The sequence below is a fragment of the Staurois parvus genome, unplaced genomic scaffold (genome assembly GCF_062004578.1).
Source record: "Staurois parvus isolate SC_StPar_1 unplaced genomic scaffold, SC_StPar_1.0 ptg000401l, whole genome shotgun sequence".
Classification (NCBI taxonomy): Eukaryota; Metazoa; Chordata; class Amphibia; order Anura; family Ranidae; genus Staurois; species Staurois parvus.
Window position 1 is genome coordinate 2321684 of NW_028318197.1, and position 19520 is coordinate 2341203.

Here is a 19520-nt window from a genome sequence, read left to right on the forward strand (position 1 = left end):
TGTACACTGACCTCAGGAAGTCGCTTGCTCTGCACCACCACCATTCATAGTATTTTTTTCAGTGTAAACAAGGTGTTCTATGATTGGATGAGGTGAAGAGGAGGGATGTGGGGTTGCCACTCTCACCTGAACAAGACCCAGAAGATTGTGACTATGACTGTAGTAACACCGAATGATACAGTGATTTCCAGTTTCGCTGGTGGTCAGGTATGAGTAATGCATACTTTAATTGTGCAAAGCTGGACCGATGTCAGCAAGCAAAACAATTCATGGAGTCAAAATTTAACTTGGTTTAGCATTCTATTTCCATTTGTGGATGGTCATATGTATGTAATTCAAGATTGCCATACACATACAGTTACATTTTGTTGCTTTGCAGTCTGAAATAAAGAGACACTTTTTTTTATCCAGCTGTATTTACTCTAACATCCTAGTGAAAGCTATAACCCCACATGTCATAAAAAAATAAAGAAATTCACAAACAGAATCACCGAGTTGAAAAAAGGATCACCCCCTTGTGTCAGTATTTTTTTGACCTAATTTTGCTTTAATTACAGCCTTTTAGTCTGTTGGGGTATGTCTCTACTAACTTTGCACATCTATACTTTGCAATATTTGCCCACTCTTTTTTGCAGAATTGCTCAAGTTCAGTTAAATTTGATGTTGACCATTTCTGGACTGCAGTCTTCACAGTCACAGATGTTCAATGGGGTTTAAGTCTGGGCTCCAACTAGGCCATGCAAGGAAATGTATATTATACTTTATTGTACATCACGGCACACAGAGCAGGCCATAATAATGACTATGTGGGTTATATGCCACCTATAGGTGAATGGACACTGGCTGACCAATCAAACAAGAAGTCCTCCCCAATATAACCCCTTCTACACAGGAAGTACTTTTATCGCCAGTGTTTGTAAGGTGGATGTTCTGCATGTGCTCTGTGAAGCATACTGGGAGGTCTGAATCGATTGTACTGAGAGTCAAGAGCCTCAATCTGAACCATTTGCATTGCCAAAATAGATGGTACCCAAGCCTCGCTGGAGACGGAGAAGAATCTTCGGGGTTTTGGCTTTAATGCCGCTTTACGGCGTTGGACCCTGTGTTTTTGGAACCATGTGCAGTTTGGTCTGACCAAGGCGCTTCCGGCAGGGTGCTATACAAGTCCAAGGTAGTTGCCCCCATTTTACAAGGGGGACCGAGTCCTTGAAGGTCTTTAGGACAAGGCTCGCTGTGATAGGTGAAGGTTGGTCCTTGACTAAAAGTTCAGAGGCCTGCGGCGGGATGGGTAAGTGTTCCTCTATATATGCGTATATGTGGAGGAGTCTGCTATGGATGACTGGGAAGACCACCAGGGGGAGTACTTCTTTTTTTTTGCCTATACCTGCCTGTAATATCTATTTTTTGCCACTTGAGGGAGTCTGTTGCAGTAGGGTGCACGTGGGTGCGCACGAGCGTACACGCAGTGGGAACACATGCGCAGTAGTTGCAGGAAGAGGAAGTCGGCCATATAGTTTACATAGGACGCTGCCTGTTACATGTGAGCTGCTGCAGCCGCCCCTGTCTCTTGCGCTACCACTACTGGACCCTGCAGGGATGACCAGGACACAGGGCAGGTTATTCTAAGGGCACATGACTACTTCCCTGGGAGGATCAGACAGTCAGGCAGGAGGGTTGTGTACATGCTACCCCCTCTTTTTCAGTGGACTGCATTGAAGTGTGTTGCTTCACTTTTAAGCAGGTCTATTGTGAATGCTGTGTTTTGATTAAATTCTTACACAGTTCTTGTAACACTAGTGGAGATAATTATCCAGAAAGCAGTGTGGGGAAGGCACAGCAGGAGAGTGTGCAAATGCACCACCGCCAGGTCTTCTGGAGCCTAGTTAAAGTTCCGCTGTGTTATCTTCTTCTAAAAGACCAGGGGCAACAGGTCAATCTGAGCCGCTGCATTTATCCAGCATTGTGGCTGCCACTGGTGCATCCGTGCGTAACTAAGGAGGATCTTGCACCAGCCTTAGCAGGGTTAGAAGACAAGATTGCTGGGATGGTTTCATCAGTGGCTCAGGGGGGTAAGAAGCGGGAAAGATCCCCATCTTTGGACCCATCTGTCCTTGAACAAGAGTGGGTGGAACCTGAGGATGAAGATGCGCTAGAGAATCTTGAAGAGGGTCAGGCAATTGATTCTCTGTCAGAGGAGTCACAGCCTAATGAAAAGCAGGGGGTTTCTGCTTCTCATTCACAGAGGTTATTAAGACCCTCACTGATTATGGTCTGTTCAGGTTTCAAGTTACCCCCAGTAGAAGCATCTGAGGTCTCTTATGCCTATTTGGCTCATTAAAGCCACCTCAAAGTATTCAGGCATTTCCTGTGCATTCTCTTTTGGAGCAAATTATGTATGCTTACTGGGAGCACCCAGACAGAGTGTTTGTTCCGCCTAAAAGATTCTCCCTTCTGTATCCTATGAAGGAGAAGTTTGTTAGAAAGTGGGGCATGCTGGAGGTAGACGCAGCTGTCTCTTACCTGAATAAGCATTTCACTTATCCTGCGGGTAATTCCCAGGTGTTTAGGCATCTGGCGGATGGGAAATTAGAATTGCTCCTCAAGGCTTCTCGTTCCCTGTTCCCGTGTTAAACAGGTGGTTAAAATACTATCTATCTTGGAGGAAGATGCAGCTGTGGATTTGGCAGATTTACCACAGGCCTTGTGTTTTGCAGTTGATGCCCTTAAGGATTCAATTCAGCAGATCTCTCACATGGCCCTTCTGTCGGTACACATGTGCAGGATCTTTTGGGTAAAGAGTTGGGCGGCGGAACTACCGTACAAAAGATTGTTGGTGAGGACCTAGACAAGTATATCCAGAAGATCTTAGGGGGAAAAAGTACGCTTTTACCCTGTACGAGAAAGTCCAAACGCCCAACCTTTAAGGGGCCAGGTACTTTGGTGGTTAGTGCTTCTTCCGGTAGACAAGCATTTCGCCATACACAGGGCTCTGCATCTACGGGAAAATTTCAGGGCCAGAAAAAACCCTGGGTGCAGAAGCCAGCCAGGTCAGATTCTAAGTCCACTTCATTATGAAGAGGCGCCCCCACTCATGCGGGAGGAGGGAAGACTTGGTTTTTGTGGAAATCTGGGAAGGGCTGATCCAGGACAAGTGGGTGACTGCTACTGTTGCTCAGGGGTACAAACTGAAGTTTCAGGGGATTCCTCCTCCTTTCTTAAGGTCCAATGTATCCGCGAATCCATTGAGAAGGAATTCTTTTTTTCAGGCTCTCAATCGGCTGTCCCAGGGCGTGATTGTGGCGGTTCCAGCGGATGGAAGGTTCCAGGGATTTTATTCAAACCTATTCACATTTCCAAAGCCGAATGGGATGTAAAGCCTACTCTAGACTTAAAGGGGCTGAACCGGTCCCTAAAGATTCATTCATTTCGGATGGAGTCAGTCTGGTCTCTAGTCACATCTTTACAAGAGGAAGACTTTCTACTGTCCGTAGATATCAAGGACGCATACCTGCATGTGCCAAAAATTCCCAGCTCATCAAAGGTCTCTGCGGTTTGCGATAGAAACTCAACATTTTCAGTTCATGGCACTACCTTTTGGGCTAGCCATGGCCCCTCAAGTGTTTACAAAGATTCTGGGGCTGCTCAGAACTCGGGAAGTATTGATTTTGGGCTATCTGGACGATCTACTTCTCAGGGGTCAGTCTGGTCCAAGCCTGAGAAAAATGTGGCCCTTGCAATTCATACTCTGGAACGCTTGGGCTGGGTGCTCATCTTCGAGAAGTTGACCCTGGAGCCAATACAGAGTCTGGAGTATTTCCTGTCTCCAGGAAAGGGCCACACCCTAAGAGATCAGAAAATTACAAGAAGTTCATAAGTGTCAAAGGCTTTTATTATCAATTACATTAAGTTTATGCAAAGAGTCAATATTTGTAGTGTTCACCGTTCTTTTTCAAGACCTCTGCAGTTCAACCTGGCATGCTGTCAATCAACTTCTGGGCCACATCCTGACTAATGGCAGCCCTCTTCTTGCATAGTCAATGCTTGGAGTTTGTCAGAATTTGTGAGGTTTTTTTTTTTGTTTTGTTTTTTTTGTTCACCCGCCTCTTGAGTATTGACCACAAGTTCTCAATGGGAATAAGGTCTGGGGAGTTTCCTGGCCATGGACCCAACATTTCAATGTTTTGTCCCCCAAGCCACTTAGTTATCACTTTTGCCTTATGGCAAGATGCTCCATCATGCTGGAAAAGATATTATTTGTCACCAAACTGTTCTTGGATGGTTGGGAGAAATTGCTCTTTGAGGATGTTTTTGTACCTGTCTTTATTCATGACTGTGTTCTTAGGCAAAATTGTGTGTGAGCCCACTCTCTTGGCTGAGAAGCAACCCCACACATGAATGGTCTCAAGATGCTTTACTGTTGGCATGACATGGGACTGATGGTAGTGCTCATCTTTTCTTCTCCGAACAAGGTTTTTATCGGATGCCCCAAACAAGCAGAAAGGGAATTCATCAAAATTACTTTACCCCGGTCCTCAGCAGTCCAATCCCTGTACCTTTTGCAGAATATCAGTCTGTCCCTGATGTTTTCCCTAGAGAGGAGTGGCTTCATTCTGCCCTTCTTGACACGAGGCCATCCTCCAAACGTCTTCACCTCACTGTGCGTGCAGATGCACTCACACCTGCCTGCTGCCATTCTTGAGCAAGCTCTGCACTGATGGTGCCCTGATCCCACAGCTGAATCAACTTTAGGAGATGGTCCTGGCGCTTGCTGGACTTTCTTGGGCGCCCTGAAGCCTTCTTCACAACAATTGAACCTCTCTCCTTCTTGATGATCCGATAAATGGTTGAATTAGGTGCAATCTTAGTAGCAGCAATATCCTTGCCTTGGAATCCTTTTTTGTGCAAAGCAATGATGACTGCATGTGTTTCCTTGCAGATAAATTATATCTGTGTCATTTTCAAAACTTTTGGCCAGGGCTTCATTGTGCATTGATAAAGCCTTTGAAATCTTTTTGCATCCATCTCCTGACTTATGCCTGTCCACAACTTTATCCTGGAGATCTAGTGACAGCCACCCATAGTTGATTGTTTGCCTCAGTTGCCCTATTAGGGGCTGAAATGCTCCAGGAAAACTCTTTTCATGCTGAGCTAATAAAAATGACCACAGCTGATCACAGTTGAAAGTCAAATGGCTTTGTGTGTCATTGTGAAGGTGATTAGCTACAACTGATTACATTTACAAGTCATTTCCAGGAGGGATCCTTTTTACAACTGAATGATTCTGTTTTTTAATTTGTTTTCTGACACGGTGTTATATCTTTCACTTGGATGTTATATGTTGAACTGAGTAAATACAGCTGGATAAAATAAAAACTGTCTGTCTTCATTTCAGGCTTCAAAGCAACAAGATGTATTTATTTTTTGTATGCACTTTTTTGTGTGAGTATCTCTGGGACCGTAAAGCTTGACCTCAGTGTTGGTAGGGCCATTATTGAGACAGCCTAAAAAGCATGAGGGGATTGCATGGGCGATTCTCGTAGGTACTGAGCACCAAAGCATTAAAACTTTGTAAGCCGATTACAGAATTAGCATGTTGAACATTTAGAGATAGCAGTCCACATGGTTTCCTACTCCTCTTGTGTCTTAAGTGGCCAAATCCATTTCCCGTTTGTGCACGTATTTGTTAGTTGAGGTGAGTATCTGATAAATTGAAGACACGATTCCTCAAGTTCTGGGAACTTGTACAAAGATATTCTTGAAGGGGGAAACTGTTGAAATTAGGTTTAATGAGTTCAGCTATGCAATGTTTCCATTGGAGGTATCTAAAGTTTTCCGTATTGGGTTTGTGGTATTTGTCTTTTAACTTCTGAAAGTTAAGGAAGCCTTTAGAGATGAGTAGTTGGTGTAGTTTTGGAACTGTGAGGTCCACCAGGAGTAGAAAGAGGAGAGGTAGTAGAGACCAGGGAGGAAGTGTGAATTTTGGGTGGAGATTAATTTATTGAAGAATTGTATTCTATCCAATATTTGTAACAAATGTTTCATTAAGAGGCTTAGTTAAGTGTGTCTGACAAGAGTGTCATGGTAAGCTCAAGAGTCTGGGGAGACAGTGTTTAATTTCTAAAGTCCACCATGGCATGTCTGTGGGTTCATGAATTTTAAATCAGCTGTGCTATTTGTGAGGGCTAGTCTTGGCAGTGTGTGGAGGGCATAGGAGGGGATAGGGACCCTGGGCACTTTAAAATGACATAACGTGAGGAGAAAGGGCTTTTTGATACCGTTAATACAGCTTATCCAAGATATTCTCTTTACAGGAATCAAGCATATTGTGAGAGATCATAATGAAGCAGGTAGTTTGCCACGTAGTGGGTATTGTAGGAAGAAATTGGGTTGATTCCCAACCAAGTATAGTATATAGAGGAGTGGTTCCACTGGAATGAAACATTGTCCTTCGTGGAAGATAGGAGCTGGGCAGAAAGTGAAATGTTTAGGGCAACAGATTTTTGCTTGTTAACTGTCAAGCCCATAATGCATGAGAATATAAGAAAGCCTATGAGGTTGGTTTCATCCCCAGATTAATTACCTACAACACAACTCTAGTCCTTTAAACAGCTATAATCTGATCTTCACAATATACCAAGCTGTAACCCCATTCTACCCTATCTGCAAAAAAAGAAGACCCTTGGCCATATGCAGAGAAGTGATTATAAGTTGCATGATGTTTTTTAGTTTTTGTGTACTCATGTAATACAATGTTTCTATTCTCTTCACAGGTTTTGCAATTGGAAAATCCAGTGACAGACTAGTAGCACTAAGAAAAGTATGATATTGTTGTCATTACATGCAAACAAGATTTATTTGTGATGCTTACCTTAATATATATTAGCCTATATGGTGTTAAAAGAGAAGTATAGTCTATGGGAGCAAAAAAAAAACATTCTACTTACCTAGTTGAATGCAGCATCAGTGTGATGCTGCATCTGTCCCCTGCTGGCTCTGCACGGAGAACTGAGTGATCAGACACCGCTGGTGGTAGCTGATTTTTCCCCTCCACTCTGAGCAGAGAGCTGGACTGTCTCACTGGAGCACTGGGCTGTGGAAGGGGGTGGGAAAGGTTGGTTCAGGCTCTCAGCGGCTCGCTGAGAGGCTGAGCCAGCTGCTGATCCAGGCTTCTGGATGGAACCCGAACATATGGTCAGGATCTTTTCAGAGCTTTGACCAGCTATGTGAGTCAGCAGACAGCGAGCTTTAGCCCGCTGTCAGTTGAAAGTGGGTCACAGGAGTGTGAAAGGAACTGCACTCCTGTGATCCATAGGAGAAGTACAGCCAAAAAGCTTTGGTTATACTTCTCTTTTAAACACAGTGATGTACCACTGTAAGGCTACTTCTATGACAAAATAGAGGTTTCTGGGTTTTTTCTTTTTTTTTAGAAGGCCCTGGGTCCAGTGGTAGGAAGAATGCCCCAGAGTCAGCGCTAGAAAGAATGCAGTGGTAGGAAGAATGCTCTGGAGGCACTGGTAGGAGGAATGCCCCCAGGGCAGTGTCGGAAGAAGGTGCCAGGGGCAGTAGGAAGGATACCACAATGTCATTAGGAGTAAACACAATGCCCCCAGCGGGAGACAGAATAGTCCCTTTTTGTTAATGTTGGTGGAGAAGTAGTATCCCATCCTCGTTGAAAAGATTAATATTTCCCCATTGTTGGTGTAATTGGGAGGAGGAATAGTTCCCAATTGTTGGTATCAGTTTGAGAAAGAGTAGTGTCTCATCATTGGTGTCAGTGGGAAGAGGAATAGTGGCCCATTGTTAGTGTCAGTGGGGAAATAGAACTACTAGATCACTGGTGTCTGGGGTGCTCCCCCCAACACTTGTGTTCAGTGGTTAGAGTCCCAGCACCCGCTGCCACTCTGCGCACAGAGACTTCAGCCTACACGGAGAAGGCCGTGCATGCGGGGATTTCTCATTCCAGGGTCCAGCAAACAGAAAGCAATGGGCCATAGTTGAAGGACCGTTTTACCAGAGCATGATGATGTGCACTTTTTTCAGTAAGCAAAAGAACTAATAAGTGCAGGAATCCTTGTCAACCAGTCAAAAGTAGCCATTGCTGTTTGTATCGCCTTATGCACAAAACAGCAGGTTATTGTAATATTGTGTCATTTCATACTGCTGATATTTTGCACTGCATGGAAATGCCTCTGCAGATTCCTCAATTCAGCATTGCTAGCTGGGATGCAGTACAGTAAATGCTTGCTAACGTCTCTGTTTAAAATGTATGTGTGCATTTTTATTCTAAACTTACACTTTCTTGACGCAGGCAAAAAACAGAGCCATCCATTATCTACATTACATAGAACGATACAACGATCATACCAGTAAGTTTAGCTCATGATGTTGGGAAGAATGTGTTTGTGTGGTGTTTTATGTATTTATGTTAATGTTACTTTTCCTTTTAGTATATCATTGTTAACATTAGTAAACAATTGTGTATTCTCAGGGGCAGACCTAGCCGGGGGTGGCGTGGCTTTTGCTCCCCAAGCAAACACCCTTCAATTTCTACAGGCTAGAGGTAGACCTCTATTACTGTGGGACCACATACATAACAGAAGCTTCTGCAGTAATTTGTGATCAGAATACGTTTCTATTTAATTTATTTGGGTTTCTGACCGAATATAGAGCTCTGCAAAAGAAGTGCATAGTAAAAACTTTCTTTACACCGATGGGGGAGATGAATAAAATCAGGAATGCAGGTACATTTACATGGAAATTTCAGCACCCAGCTTGTCTACCTTAGAGCAACATTCTGTATTATTCAGTTTCTTCCCCTAAGGCCCTGTATATCATATATTCCTTTACAGAATTTTTGATGTAGTGTTCAGAAATACAGTAGATAATATAATATCTAGAGCTAAAAGTTCCACATTACAATTCTGCATTGTTTAAAATGGTGTCATTCCATGTGTATCATTGACAGCGACGTAGAGAAACTTGTCAGCCCAGTAACCGCTACCTATCACAAAGTGAACACCTTCCCTGCCATTTATCCCCAGTCACTGACACTTGATCATAGCGCAGCTATTGATATTGGCAGGAGATGTCCTTTACAGCAAGTAAATAAGTAGGAGGCTTTGCTTCTTATTACACTCACAAGATGCCTTTCATTATTTATCTTATTCAGCTGATTGTATGTAGCAACAGTGAAGTAGCTGTCAGTCCTGCTTCAAAGCACTTTTTTTGTTCTTCCTTGCCTGAATGTGTCCATATGAAAACCTCTAAATCTTATTACCTATTAGCAGTTTTGTAAAAAGGAAGGAAGAAAAATTGCAGGTAGCAATGCTTACTGCTTACTCTTTTGAACATGTTCTGAAAATGATTCTGCCTGCTTTGGTTATATTATAGTAAAGCCAACTGCAGCTCACATAGTACGTGTTTTGGTTGGTTGCCAAAATTTTTGCTGTTGTGTAAAAATGTGCTGCTAGCCCATTCAAAATCTATGCGCCGCCACCGCATGAAAATAGGCCAGTTAATGCACATGAAATGTGAAGGGGTTCTTAAGGGTTGGTGCTCTTTTGGAGAACAAGGTTTTATTTGCCCACCTGCCTCTGCAAATAAGTAGGGAAATAGACCTCATATGTAAACTTTCTTGGCTATAAGTTCTTCAGCTTTCAGCAGTTAACAGAGGAGGGTGAGGGGTAGTCTGTAATCCTAAAGTGCACTTATTCTTTAAGCATATCTTCCTAGTAAGCGATTGCAAAAATTAAGACAATTTTCCCTTTTTTACATTAGACAAGGTAGACGTTAATAGACGAATGATTCTAATTGCTATACATTCCGCAGAAACTGGAATGGAACAGTTTTAAAAAAAATGCAGCACGAGAAAGGTCTCTCTATTGTTGATCATAGTCGACGGAATCAAATTCAAAATAGGCACTTTCTTCAAAACAGGGAAAATGGGGCTTTAGGGGTGAGAGTTATTGTATGGTTTTCTTTCTTTTTTTTTTTTTTGGATAGTTGACAACTTGAGTTGACCATAGAGGACAGTCAGACTTATATGCACAACCCAACTTCCCTCAGGCATCTTCATTTGTCAGTAATGCCATGCAGTAAATGTGAACGCATGGTGCATCTAAGCTTTTGTAGTGATGCCAAGTCAGAGTTGAGGAGAAGGCACTTGCAGACACCTCTATCATGGGGATACAAGAGATTGGATAAGATTACTGTTCCCCAAGAGATGTGTGGGGCAGATACTGTCTGCAGGTACTCTTAGATATGAAATTGTGGCTCAAAAACAGCAATACCAGGTAAGTGGCATTGCTTGTCTGTAGATACCTTAAAGTGGTTGTAAAGGCTGAAGGTTTTTTACCTTCATGTATTTTATGCATGAAAGTACAAAACCTTCTGTGCGCTACTCCCCCCTAAGCCCCCCTTATTCTTACCTGAGCCCAGATCTCCATCCAGCACTGTGCATGGGAGCAGTGCCTCTCCCAGCTCTCTCTCCTCATTGGCTCCCACTGCTGTCAATCACAGCCAGTGAGGAGAGAGAGGGGGAGTGGGGCTGAGCTGCGTTCTGTGTTTCCTTTAGACACACAGAGTGGGGCTCAGCAGAGGGCATACACAAGTGCCCCCATAGCACACAGCTTGCTATGGAGGCACTCAGCAGGGGGGAGGAGCCAGAATCACCAGCAAGGGGCCCGAGAAGAGGATTGGAGCTGTTCTGTACAAAATCATTACACAGAGCAGGTAACTTTGACATGTTTGTTATTTTATTTTAAAAAAGGCGTTATTATAACTTTAAATATATTGGATCTTCAAGTTTACAAAGGCATGTGAAATTTTATTTTAGAATATAATGTTTTACGCACTTCTTGTTGAAGTCATTGGGTTTGTTACAAGTGGATGCTGTCCTAAACTTTTCCTTTAGTATACTTCGTATGGTGGTAATAAGGTTAATAACATTTTCCTGTATGCTTTTTAGTATATCGTGACATCACAGCAAAATATAAGAGAACAACAATTAAATTGAAGAAACAAAACTCAGGTAAGTGATTTTTTATTTTTTTTTTATTTCATAGCTTTCTAATAATAATAATAATAATAATAATTTTGTTAAGCTCAATTTCTTATTTTTAAAGAAGGCTCACAGTCTTCAGTTTGTGTGAAAGTGTGAAAAAGCTGCCTTAACCAAAAGACCTAATACCTAAAGCAGGCATTTAATTTCTGTGTTAAGCTGGCCATAGACGGTTCGAATATTGGACGTTTCGAATAATGGCCAGTTCAGCAGGGAGCGGCTGAGATTCGAACCATGTATGGACAGACTAAATGTACCCAAGTTGATCAATCGATTAACTTGGATACAACCAGCCTGTCGGATTTTACATGCGATTATTACTAGCGACTTTTATAGCTGCTAGCAGTAATCACTGTGTTCTCCCAGCAGGGACCGCTTCCCTCACCCAGGGAGTGGCTTGGACACCCAAATAAGGACCTTTCCTCTTCTGCAAGGAAAAAACAAGAAGAAGGATTTTGAGTGTCATGTGACCACAGGATTAGGTAAGTATTTAGGGTAATTTTTTTCCAAACTAACTGTCAGGACCTGAATCACCTGCTGGTGGCCCTGTGGTTCCCTGGGTGGAAGGTTGTAGTTCTACTGTCCACCAGAAGGTGCCTCCCAGCATGTTCTAGTAATCAGTTTCTACCTGATGCTGGCTGCCTAGAGGGTACTAAAGTCCTTCTGCGGATACACCTTGCAGCTGTGATTTGGCTTGCTTGCTGTGCTAAGTTTGATACTGTTGCCATTTATCCTGCTTCTGCTCTTGATCTTGCCCTTGCCCTGCATCCTGCACCCTACTGCCTTTTATCTGCTCCTCTTTTCCCTGATCTCAGTCCTGATTTCCCCCTTCCTTGCATCTCTGGTTTTCCTTGTTACCCATGTTCCTTACTTTGTGCATGTGTATGTATGTATATATATGTGTGTGTTTGTGTATGTATGTATGTATAGTATCTCACAGAAGTGAGTACACCGCTCACATTTTTGTAAATATTTTATTATATCTTTTCATGTGACAACACTGAAGAAATGTCACTTTGCTACAATGTAAAGTAGTGAGGGTACAGCTTGTATAAAAGTGTAAATTTGCTGTCCCCTCAAAATAACGCAACACACAGCCATTAATGCCTAAACCGCTGGCAACAAAAGTGAGTACACCCCTAAGTGAAAATGTCCAAATTGGGCGCAAAGTGTCAATATTTTGTGTGGCCACCATTATTTTCCAGCACTGCCTTAACCCTCTTGGGGATGGAGTTCACCAGAGCTTCACAGGTTCCCACTTGAGTCCTTTTCCACACCTCCGTGACGACATCATGGAGCTGGTGGATGTTAGAGACCTTGCGCTCCTCCACCTTCCATTTAAGGATGTCCCACAGATGCTCAATAGGGTTTAAGTCTGGAGACATGCTTGGCCAGTCTATCACCTTTACCCTCAGCTTCTCTAGCAAGGCAGTGGTCATCTTAGAGGTGTGTTTGGGGTCGTTATCATGTTGGATACTGCCCTGCATCACAGTCTCCGAAGGGAGGGAATTATGCTCTGCTTCAGTATGTCACAGTACATGTTGGCATTCATGGTTCCCTCAATGAACTGTAGCTCCCCAGTTCCGGCAGCACTCATGCAGCCCCAGACCATGACACTCCCACCACCATGCTTGACTGTAGGCAAGACACACTTGTCTTTGTACTCCTCACCTGGTTGCTGCCACACACACTTGACACCATCTTTACCAAATAAGTTTATCTTGGTCTCATCAGACCACAGGACATGGTTTCAGTAATCCATGTCCGTAGTCTGCTTGTCTTCAGCAGACTGTTTGCGGGCTTTTTTGTGCATCATCTTTAGAAGCGGCTTCCTTCTGGGACAACAGCCATGCAGACCAATTTGATGCAGTGTGTGACGTATGGTCTGAGCACTGACAGGCTGACCCCCCACCCCTTCAACCTCACCAATGCTGTCAGCACTCACACATCTATTTCCCAAAGACAACCTCTGGATGTAACGCTGAGCTTTTGCACTCAACTTCATTGGTTGACCATGGCCAAGGCCTGTCTGAGTGGAACCTGTCCTGTTAAACCGCTGTATGGTCTTGGCCACGGTGCTGCAGCTCAATTTCAGGGTCTTATAGCCTAGGCCATCTTTATGTAGATTCTTTTTTTCAGATCCTCACAGAGTTCTTTGCCATGAGGTGCCATGTTGAACTTCCAGTGACCAGTATGACAGAGTGAGAGCGATAACACCAAATTTAACACACCTGCTCCCCATTCACACCTGAGACCTTGTAACACTAATGAGTCACATGACACTGGGAAGGGAAAATGGCTAATTGGGCCCAATTTGGACATTTTCACTTAGGAGTGTACTCACTTTTGTTGCCCGCAGTTTAGACATTAATGGCTGTGTGTTGACTTATTTTGAGGGGACAGCAAATTTACACTGTTATACAAGCTGTACACTCACTACGCACATTGTACCAAAGTGTTATTTCTTCAGTGTTGTCACATGAAAAGATAGAATAAAATATTTGCAAAAATGCAAGGGGTGTATTTGCTTCTGTGAGATACTGTGTGTGTGTTTGTGTGTATATACACATACATACATACACACGCACTTAGGTCCATAAATACTTGGACACGGGCACAGTTTTCATACTTTTGGCTCTGTATGCCACCAGAATAAATTATAATGACACAATCCAAATGAATTTGAAGTGCAAACTTTCAGCTTTAATTCAAGGGGTTATCAAGTACAAATTTTAGGAACTGCAACCATCTTTATACACAGTCCTTCCATTTTCAGGGGTTTAAATGTAATTGGACAAATGAATATAATCATAAATAAAATGTTCATTTTTTATTTTTTATTAGCAAGTTTTTACTGGCAATGACTGCCTGAAGTCTGGAACCCATAGACATTACCAAAGACTGGGTTTCCTCCTTCTGATGCTTTGCCAGGCTCTAACTGCAGCTGTCTTCAGTTGTTCTTTGTTTGTGAGTCTTACTGCCTTTAGTTTTGCCTTCAGCAAGTCAAATGCATGCTCAATGGGGTTGAGATCAGGTGATTGACTCGGCCATTGCAGAATATTAAACTTCTTTTCTTTCAGAAGCTCCTGGGTTGCTTTTGCAGTGTGTTTTGGATCATTGTCCATCTGTACTGTGAAGCTCTGTCTAAATAACTTTGCTGCATTTGACTGCATCTGGGCTGATAGTATATCTCTGAACACTGCAGAATTCATCCAGCTGCTTCTGTCTTCTGTCACATCATCAATAAACACCAATGACCCAGTGCCACTGGAAGCCATGCATTCCCATGCATTCACACTGCCTCCACCACGTTTTACAGATGACGTGTACTTTGGATCCTGAGCTGTTCCAAGCCTTCTCCACACTTTTTTCTTCCCGTCATTCCGGTGCAGATTAATCTTAGTTTCATCCATCCAAAGAATGCTTTTCCAGAACTGGTCTGGCTTTTTTAGATGTTTTTTTGGCAAAGTCTAATCTGGATTTTCTATTCAGGCCTAATAATGGTTTGCACCTTGTAGTGAACCCTCTGTATTTGCTCTCGTGAAGTCTTCTCTTGACTGTAGACTTTGACAATGATGCGCCCACCTCCTGAAGAGTGTCCTTCACTTGTCTGGAAGTTGTGAATGGGTTTTTCTTTACCATAGAGAGGATCCTGCAGTCATCCACCACTGTTGTCTTCTGTGGACGTCCATGCCTTTTTATGTTGCTGAGCTCACCAGGGCATTCTTCTTTCCTCAGAATGTACCAAACTGTTGTTTTTGCCACTCCTTATGTTGCTCCTATCTATCTGATGGATTTGTTTAGTTTTTGAAGCCTTACAATGGCCTGTTTCACTTGCGTGGACAGCTCCTGTGAGCACATGATGCAGGTTCACAGTAGTAGATTCCAAATGCAAATACCACACTTAGAACTCCAGCCCTTTTACCTGCTTAATTGATGAAGAAATAATGGAGTAGCCCACACCTGGCCATGAAACAGGTTTTGATTCAATTGTCCAATTACTTTTGGTCCCCTGAAAAAGGGGGGATGGTTACTCTTAAGAGCTGTAATTCCTTCCTCCGATTTGGATGTACATACCCTCAAATTAAACCTGAGAGTGTGCATTTTCAGCCCATACCCATTATAAACTATAGTTTGAATGTGTTTTGGTAAATACCTGAAAAAAAAACAAAAATTGTGCCTGCGTCCAAATATGTATGGACCTAACTGTATATATATGTTATTGTACATATTGTATTATAGTGTTAGGGTTCCTTTTACTTAGTTAGGCATTTTGGATATATGGTTATAGTTCAGTTGTATTTTCATGTTTGCTTGTTTCCTGTTTGCTGGTATGTGGAAGTCTTTTGTTATTAAATTTACTTGACTATATATAGTCTGGTCTCAGTTTCCAAGTGTAGCCACACAGATCTGGCCATCTTTGTTGATTCCTGACACTAACTGGGAATGGGAGAAGAGGTCAGCTTTAAAGGGAAAATCGGAATTCTAACTTTTTCCAACTAGTAATATCCAGTTTAATTTTATGCAACTGGTATACTGAGTAAATTTGTGTTGATCACAATATACTGATGGAGTAAAATGCTAATTTCTTGGGTGAAGAGCACCGGCCTGTAAAGCAATTCTATCTGTCGTAACAACGAAAAATTCTATTATAGCAGGGCATGCTATCCTGCACTAATATTCTTCTTTTTCTTCTAAACTATAATGGAAAAAAAAAAAACTAGGAGACCACGAGTCATTTTTACTGGTGAAGAATATATTGATTTCCTTGCTGCAGCACGAAGAATAAACTCTGTACACATTTTCATCTGAATGATCTTTAAAAAGCTATTCATCACACTTTAATTTACTAGATGGCTGAAATGTTTAATTTAGCTCACTGGACTCCAGTTTCCTTTCGGTAAATTGTTCCTGTAGTTTTTTTTTTTCTTTTTCTTTTTTTGGTGAGCTGTTGAGAACTCTGTGTTCTTGCAAATTGAACTATAATTTAATGCCAACATTGCTCTTCTAGACATAAAATCTGTAGGATTATTTGAGCTGCCACAGTGAAAAAGCAAGGGGCAGGCGTTCTCATTTACCCGGCACTGACCAGCGTTGCCTATTACAGGTTTAGTGACAAGCTATCAAATGCTGTAAAAGAACTGCAGACTGCTCTGGGTCCGTGTTTTGTTTTTGCTTTTTTTTTTTTCTTCTTTTTTTGCTGTAATAATATGTTATTTTAGAAAGCCACAAAATATCAAAGTAAATCACAGACATCAAAGCTGTTGAAATAACTGTTATTTCAGTGTGATAAGTCTCTTGTTCTTCTGGGTATAGTCATGTATATATCAGAATTGTTTGGTTACTAAAGGATGAGTGGTATTGATTCCACTGAAATTCATTTATAGAAAGCAGCGCAGAGAAAAATTGAGAAGTAACCCAAAGCCAATCAAATTTTAGCACCCAGAAAAACAAAAGCAGAACGTATGATAGCAGCAAGTGATGTGATTATAATAATTTTCCACTTTTCATATGGCCGTTTGTGAATTTCAGATTGAAACGAAACTGTTTTTTTGGTTTTGTTTTGGATAGAGTGAAGGAGGATTAGAACCCCTCTTGGGTTTTCAGTGCTATCTGTGACCAAATGTCACTTTCCCTACTAGTGTTAATGATTTTCCTAGACAAGATGTGAGGGAAAATCTGAAACTGGAAGAGAAATGGCAATGAAAAGCTGATGGGGGTTCTATCCTTCCTCTAGAGTTTATATGTGTTAGAGAGATTTCCCCTCACTCCATGTCCTGATTCAACCAGACAGGAAGAGACTGGATTCTTCAGAAACCACTAACAGAACCCTGAATAATGGTAAAATCACAACTTAGAAAATAAAACGTTTAGCGATGCTGGACATACTGTACGGTACTTTAAAATGGTTCTAAAGCCAGAAGGTTTTTTATCTTAATGCATTCTATGAATTGAAGTAAAAAAAACTGCATGTAGTTCCCCCCAGCCCACTCTTATGCTTACCTGAGCTCAATCTTAATCCAACAAGGCTCTCTCTGCTCTCTTCCTCGTCATTGGCTCAGAGACAGCAGTGGAAGCCATTGGCTCCTGTTGCGGTCAGTTACAGCCAATGAAAAGGAGGTGGGCTGAATCCCCCTGTTTGTGTAAAAAGACTCAGCTAGCGAGGCTTGGGAGCAAGCCTGCACAGGTGCCCCCATAGCAAGTAGCTTGCTATGGGGGCACTCAGTGGTGGGGGGGGTCCAGGAGCAATGGTGGGGGGACCAGAGAAGAGGAGGATCAGGGCTGCTCTGTGCAAATAAGTATAACATGTTTGTTATTTTAAAGCAAAAAAAATTTACATTAGAGCCGCTTAAATTTACTTAAGACACTCCCTGAACTACACAGTGAAAATTTTCAATTCGGATGTTAAACATTTTTGCGTTTAGGCTTTTATCACATTTATGGTGATAGGTCTCTTTTTCCTAGGATTCCTAGGATCACCTAACAATTTTAATGTTATTTATTTATGGTATGTCTCTACCTTTCAGATTTAAGAAAAAACTGCATCATGTTTGTGTATGTTTGTTTTTTTAGGTTATGGTCTCCATTGCCACAGAGCAATCATCACTATCTGCAAACTGATTGGCATCAAGGACATGTATGCCAAAGTGTCAGGTTCTGTTAATCTGCTTAACATTACAAGGGCACTCTTCCAGGGTCTGGCTGAGCAGGTATGTCACTATATCATAGTTACATAGATAGAAAAAGACATAAGTCAATCAAGCTATTGAAAAAAAATAGATTTCTTTTCTACATACTTACCTGTAAAATCCATTTCTTGGAGCACATCACAGGATTTTACAGGTAAGTATGTACAAAAAAAACAATTTTTGTACATCATGGGACACAGAGCAGGCTGTTCATGACTATGTGGGATGTCTCAAAGCAATGAAGAAATTTGAGGGAAGGATGACAACATGATAACCACCATTAATAATCCCTCAGGACCTACTCAGCCGCCTGTAAAACTCTGCGGCCAAAGGCAGAATCCTCTGAGGCTCTGACATCCACCTGGTAGAACCTTGTGAATGTGTGAACTGAAGACCACGTAGCGGCCTTGCAAACCTGAGCCACTGATCCCGGATTGCCCAAGATGCCCCCACACTCCTGGTAGAGTGTGCCTTCTCCTGAAAGGGTGGGACCTTACCTTTCAAACCATAGGCTTGAATGATCAATTGGCAGATCCAATGTGAAATAGTCGCCTTTTGATGCCGCGTGCCCCTTCCTAGGCTCCTCTGGCAGCATGAACAGAGCATCTGACCTCCTGACCTTGTAAGCCTTCCAAGTTCTGGCCGACATGGCAGGGACCATGGTCTGTCTACTGCCAGTTTCACTATCTCTGTGTACCAAGCCCTTCTGGGCCAGGCCAGAGCAATCAGTATGTCTGAAATAGGCTCCTCCTGAAACGTGTGTAAGAGACATGGCAGCAGCTGAATCAGAGGAAAGGCATAAATCGGTGAAAACTGGTTCCAAGGAATCCCTAAGGCATCTACCCCTGCCGTGCGAGAGTCCCTTACCGTGGACACAAAAAGACCGACCTTGCTGTTGAACCTGGATGCCAATAGATTCACATCCGGGCAAGCCCATAGCTGGCCGATTCCCTTGAAAACCTCAGATTCCCCTGGAATCAACTGCCTGTGACTGAGATAATCCTCCTGCCAATTTTCCACCCCCGGAATGAACACTGCTGACAAACTTGGAGCATATCTCTCTGCCCAGGTCAGAATGTAATTCACCTCCTCCTGAGCACCTCAACTCCTGGTACCACCTTTGTGGTTGATGTATGTCACTGCTGTGGCATTGTCGGACTGAATCCTTACAGGCTAACCCTGAAGCCTGGATGTCCTCAGAGCCAGTCTCACTGCCCGAAGTCCCAGGACATGGGTAGAACCCTTTCTCGTGGAAGCTACGTTCCCTGAATGTAGATCTCCTCCAGGACAGCACTCCAACCTGAGAGGCTGGCATCAGTGGTTACCAGTTTCCTCACCACTGGCCGAAAGGATCTCCCTCTCTCCAAATTGTGAATTGTCAACCACCAATTCAGGCTTCACAGTACCTCTGGAGCAGAGATATGCAGCAATCCAGGGCTGAAATCTTCTTGTTCCAAACAGTCAGAATGTACCTTTGCAGTGGTCTGGAGTGGAATTGGGCACAGGGAATAGCCTCGAATGAGAACACCATCTTCCCCAGCAACTTCATACAGAGGCGAATTGAAGAATACCTCTTGGCTTTTAAACTGCAAACCCTGTTCCTTAGGGGGCAACATTTCCCTGGAGGCAGAAATACTTTTGCCTGAACCGTGTCTAAGACCATCCCCAAGTACTCCAGGCTCTGCCCTGGTTCCAGGGCCGACTTCTTGAAGTTGAGCACCCAGCCCATCTGTTCCAGGATCTGCATCGTAAGGACCACATCCTGCTTCAGA

General features: G+C 42.8%; 1 protein-coding gene across 1 annotated transcript in view; it reads left to right on the forward strand.

Annotated features, from left to right (window-relative positions):
* Positions 1-19520, forward strand: part of MRPS5 (mitochondrial ribosomal protein S5) — a 150116-nt gene that overhangs the window by 119869 nt on the left and 10727 nt on the right. Inside the window, exons 7-10 of the mRNA XM_089686502.1 lie at positions 6771-6817; positions 8309-8366; positions 10967-11029; positions 17633-17769. Of these exons, the coding sequence (XP_089542628.1) occupies positions 6771-6817; positions 8309-8366; positions 10967-11029; positions 17633-17769 (305 nt within the window). The remainder of the gene's footprint in view (positions 1-6770; positions 6818-8308; positions 8367-10966; positions 11030-17632; positions 17770-19520) is intronic.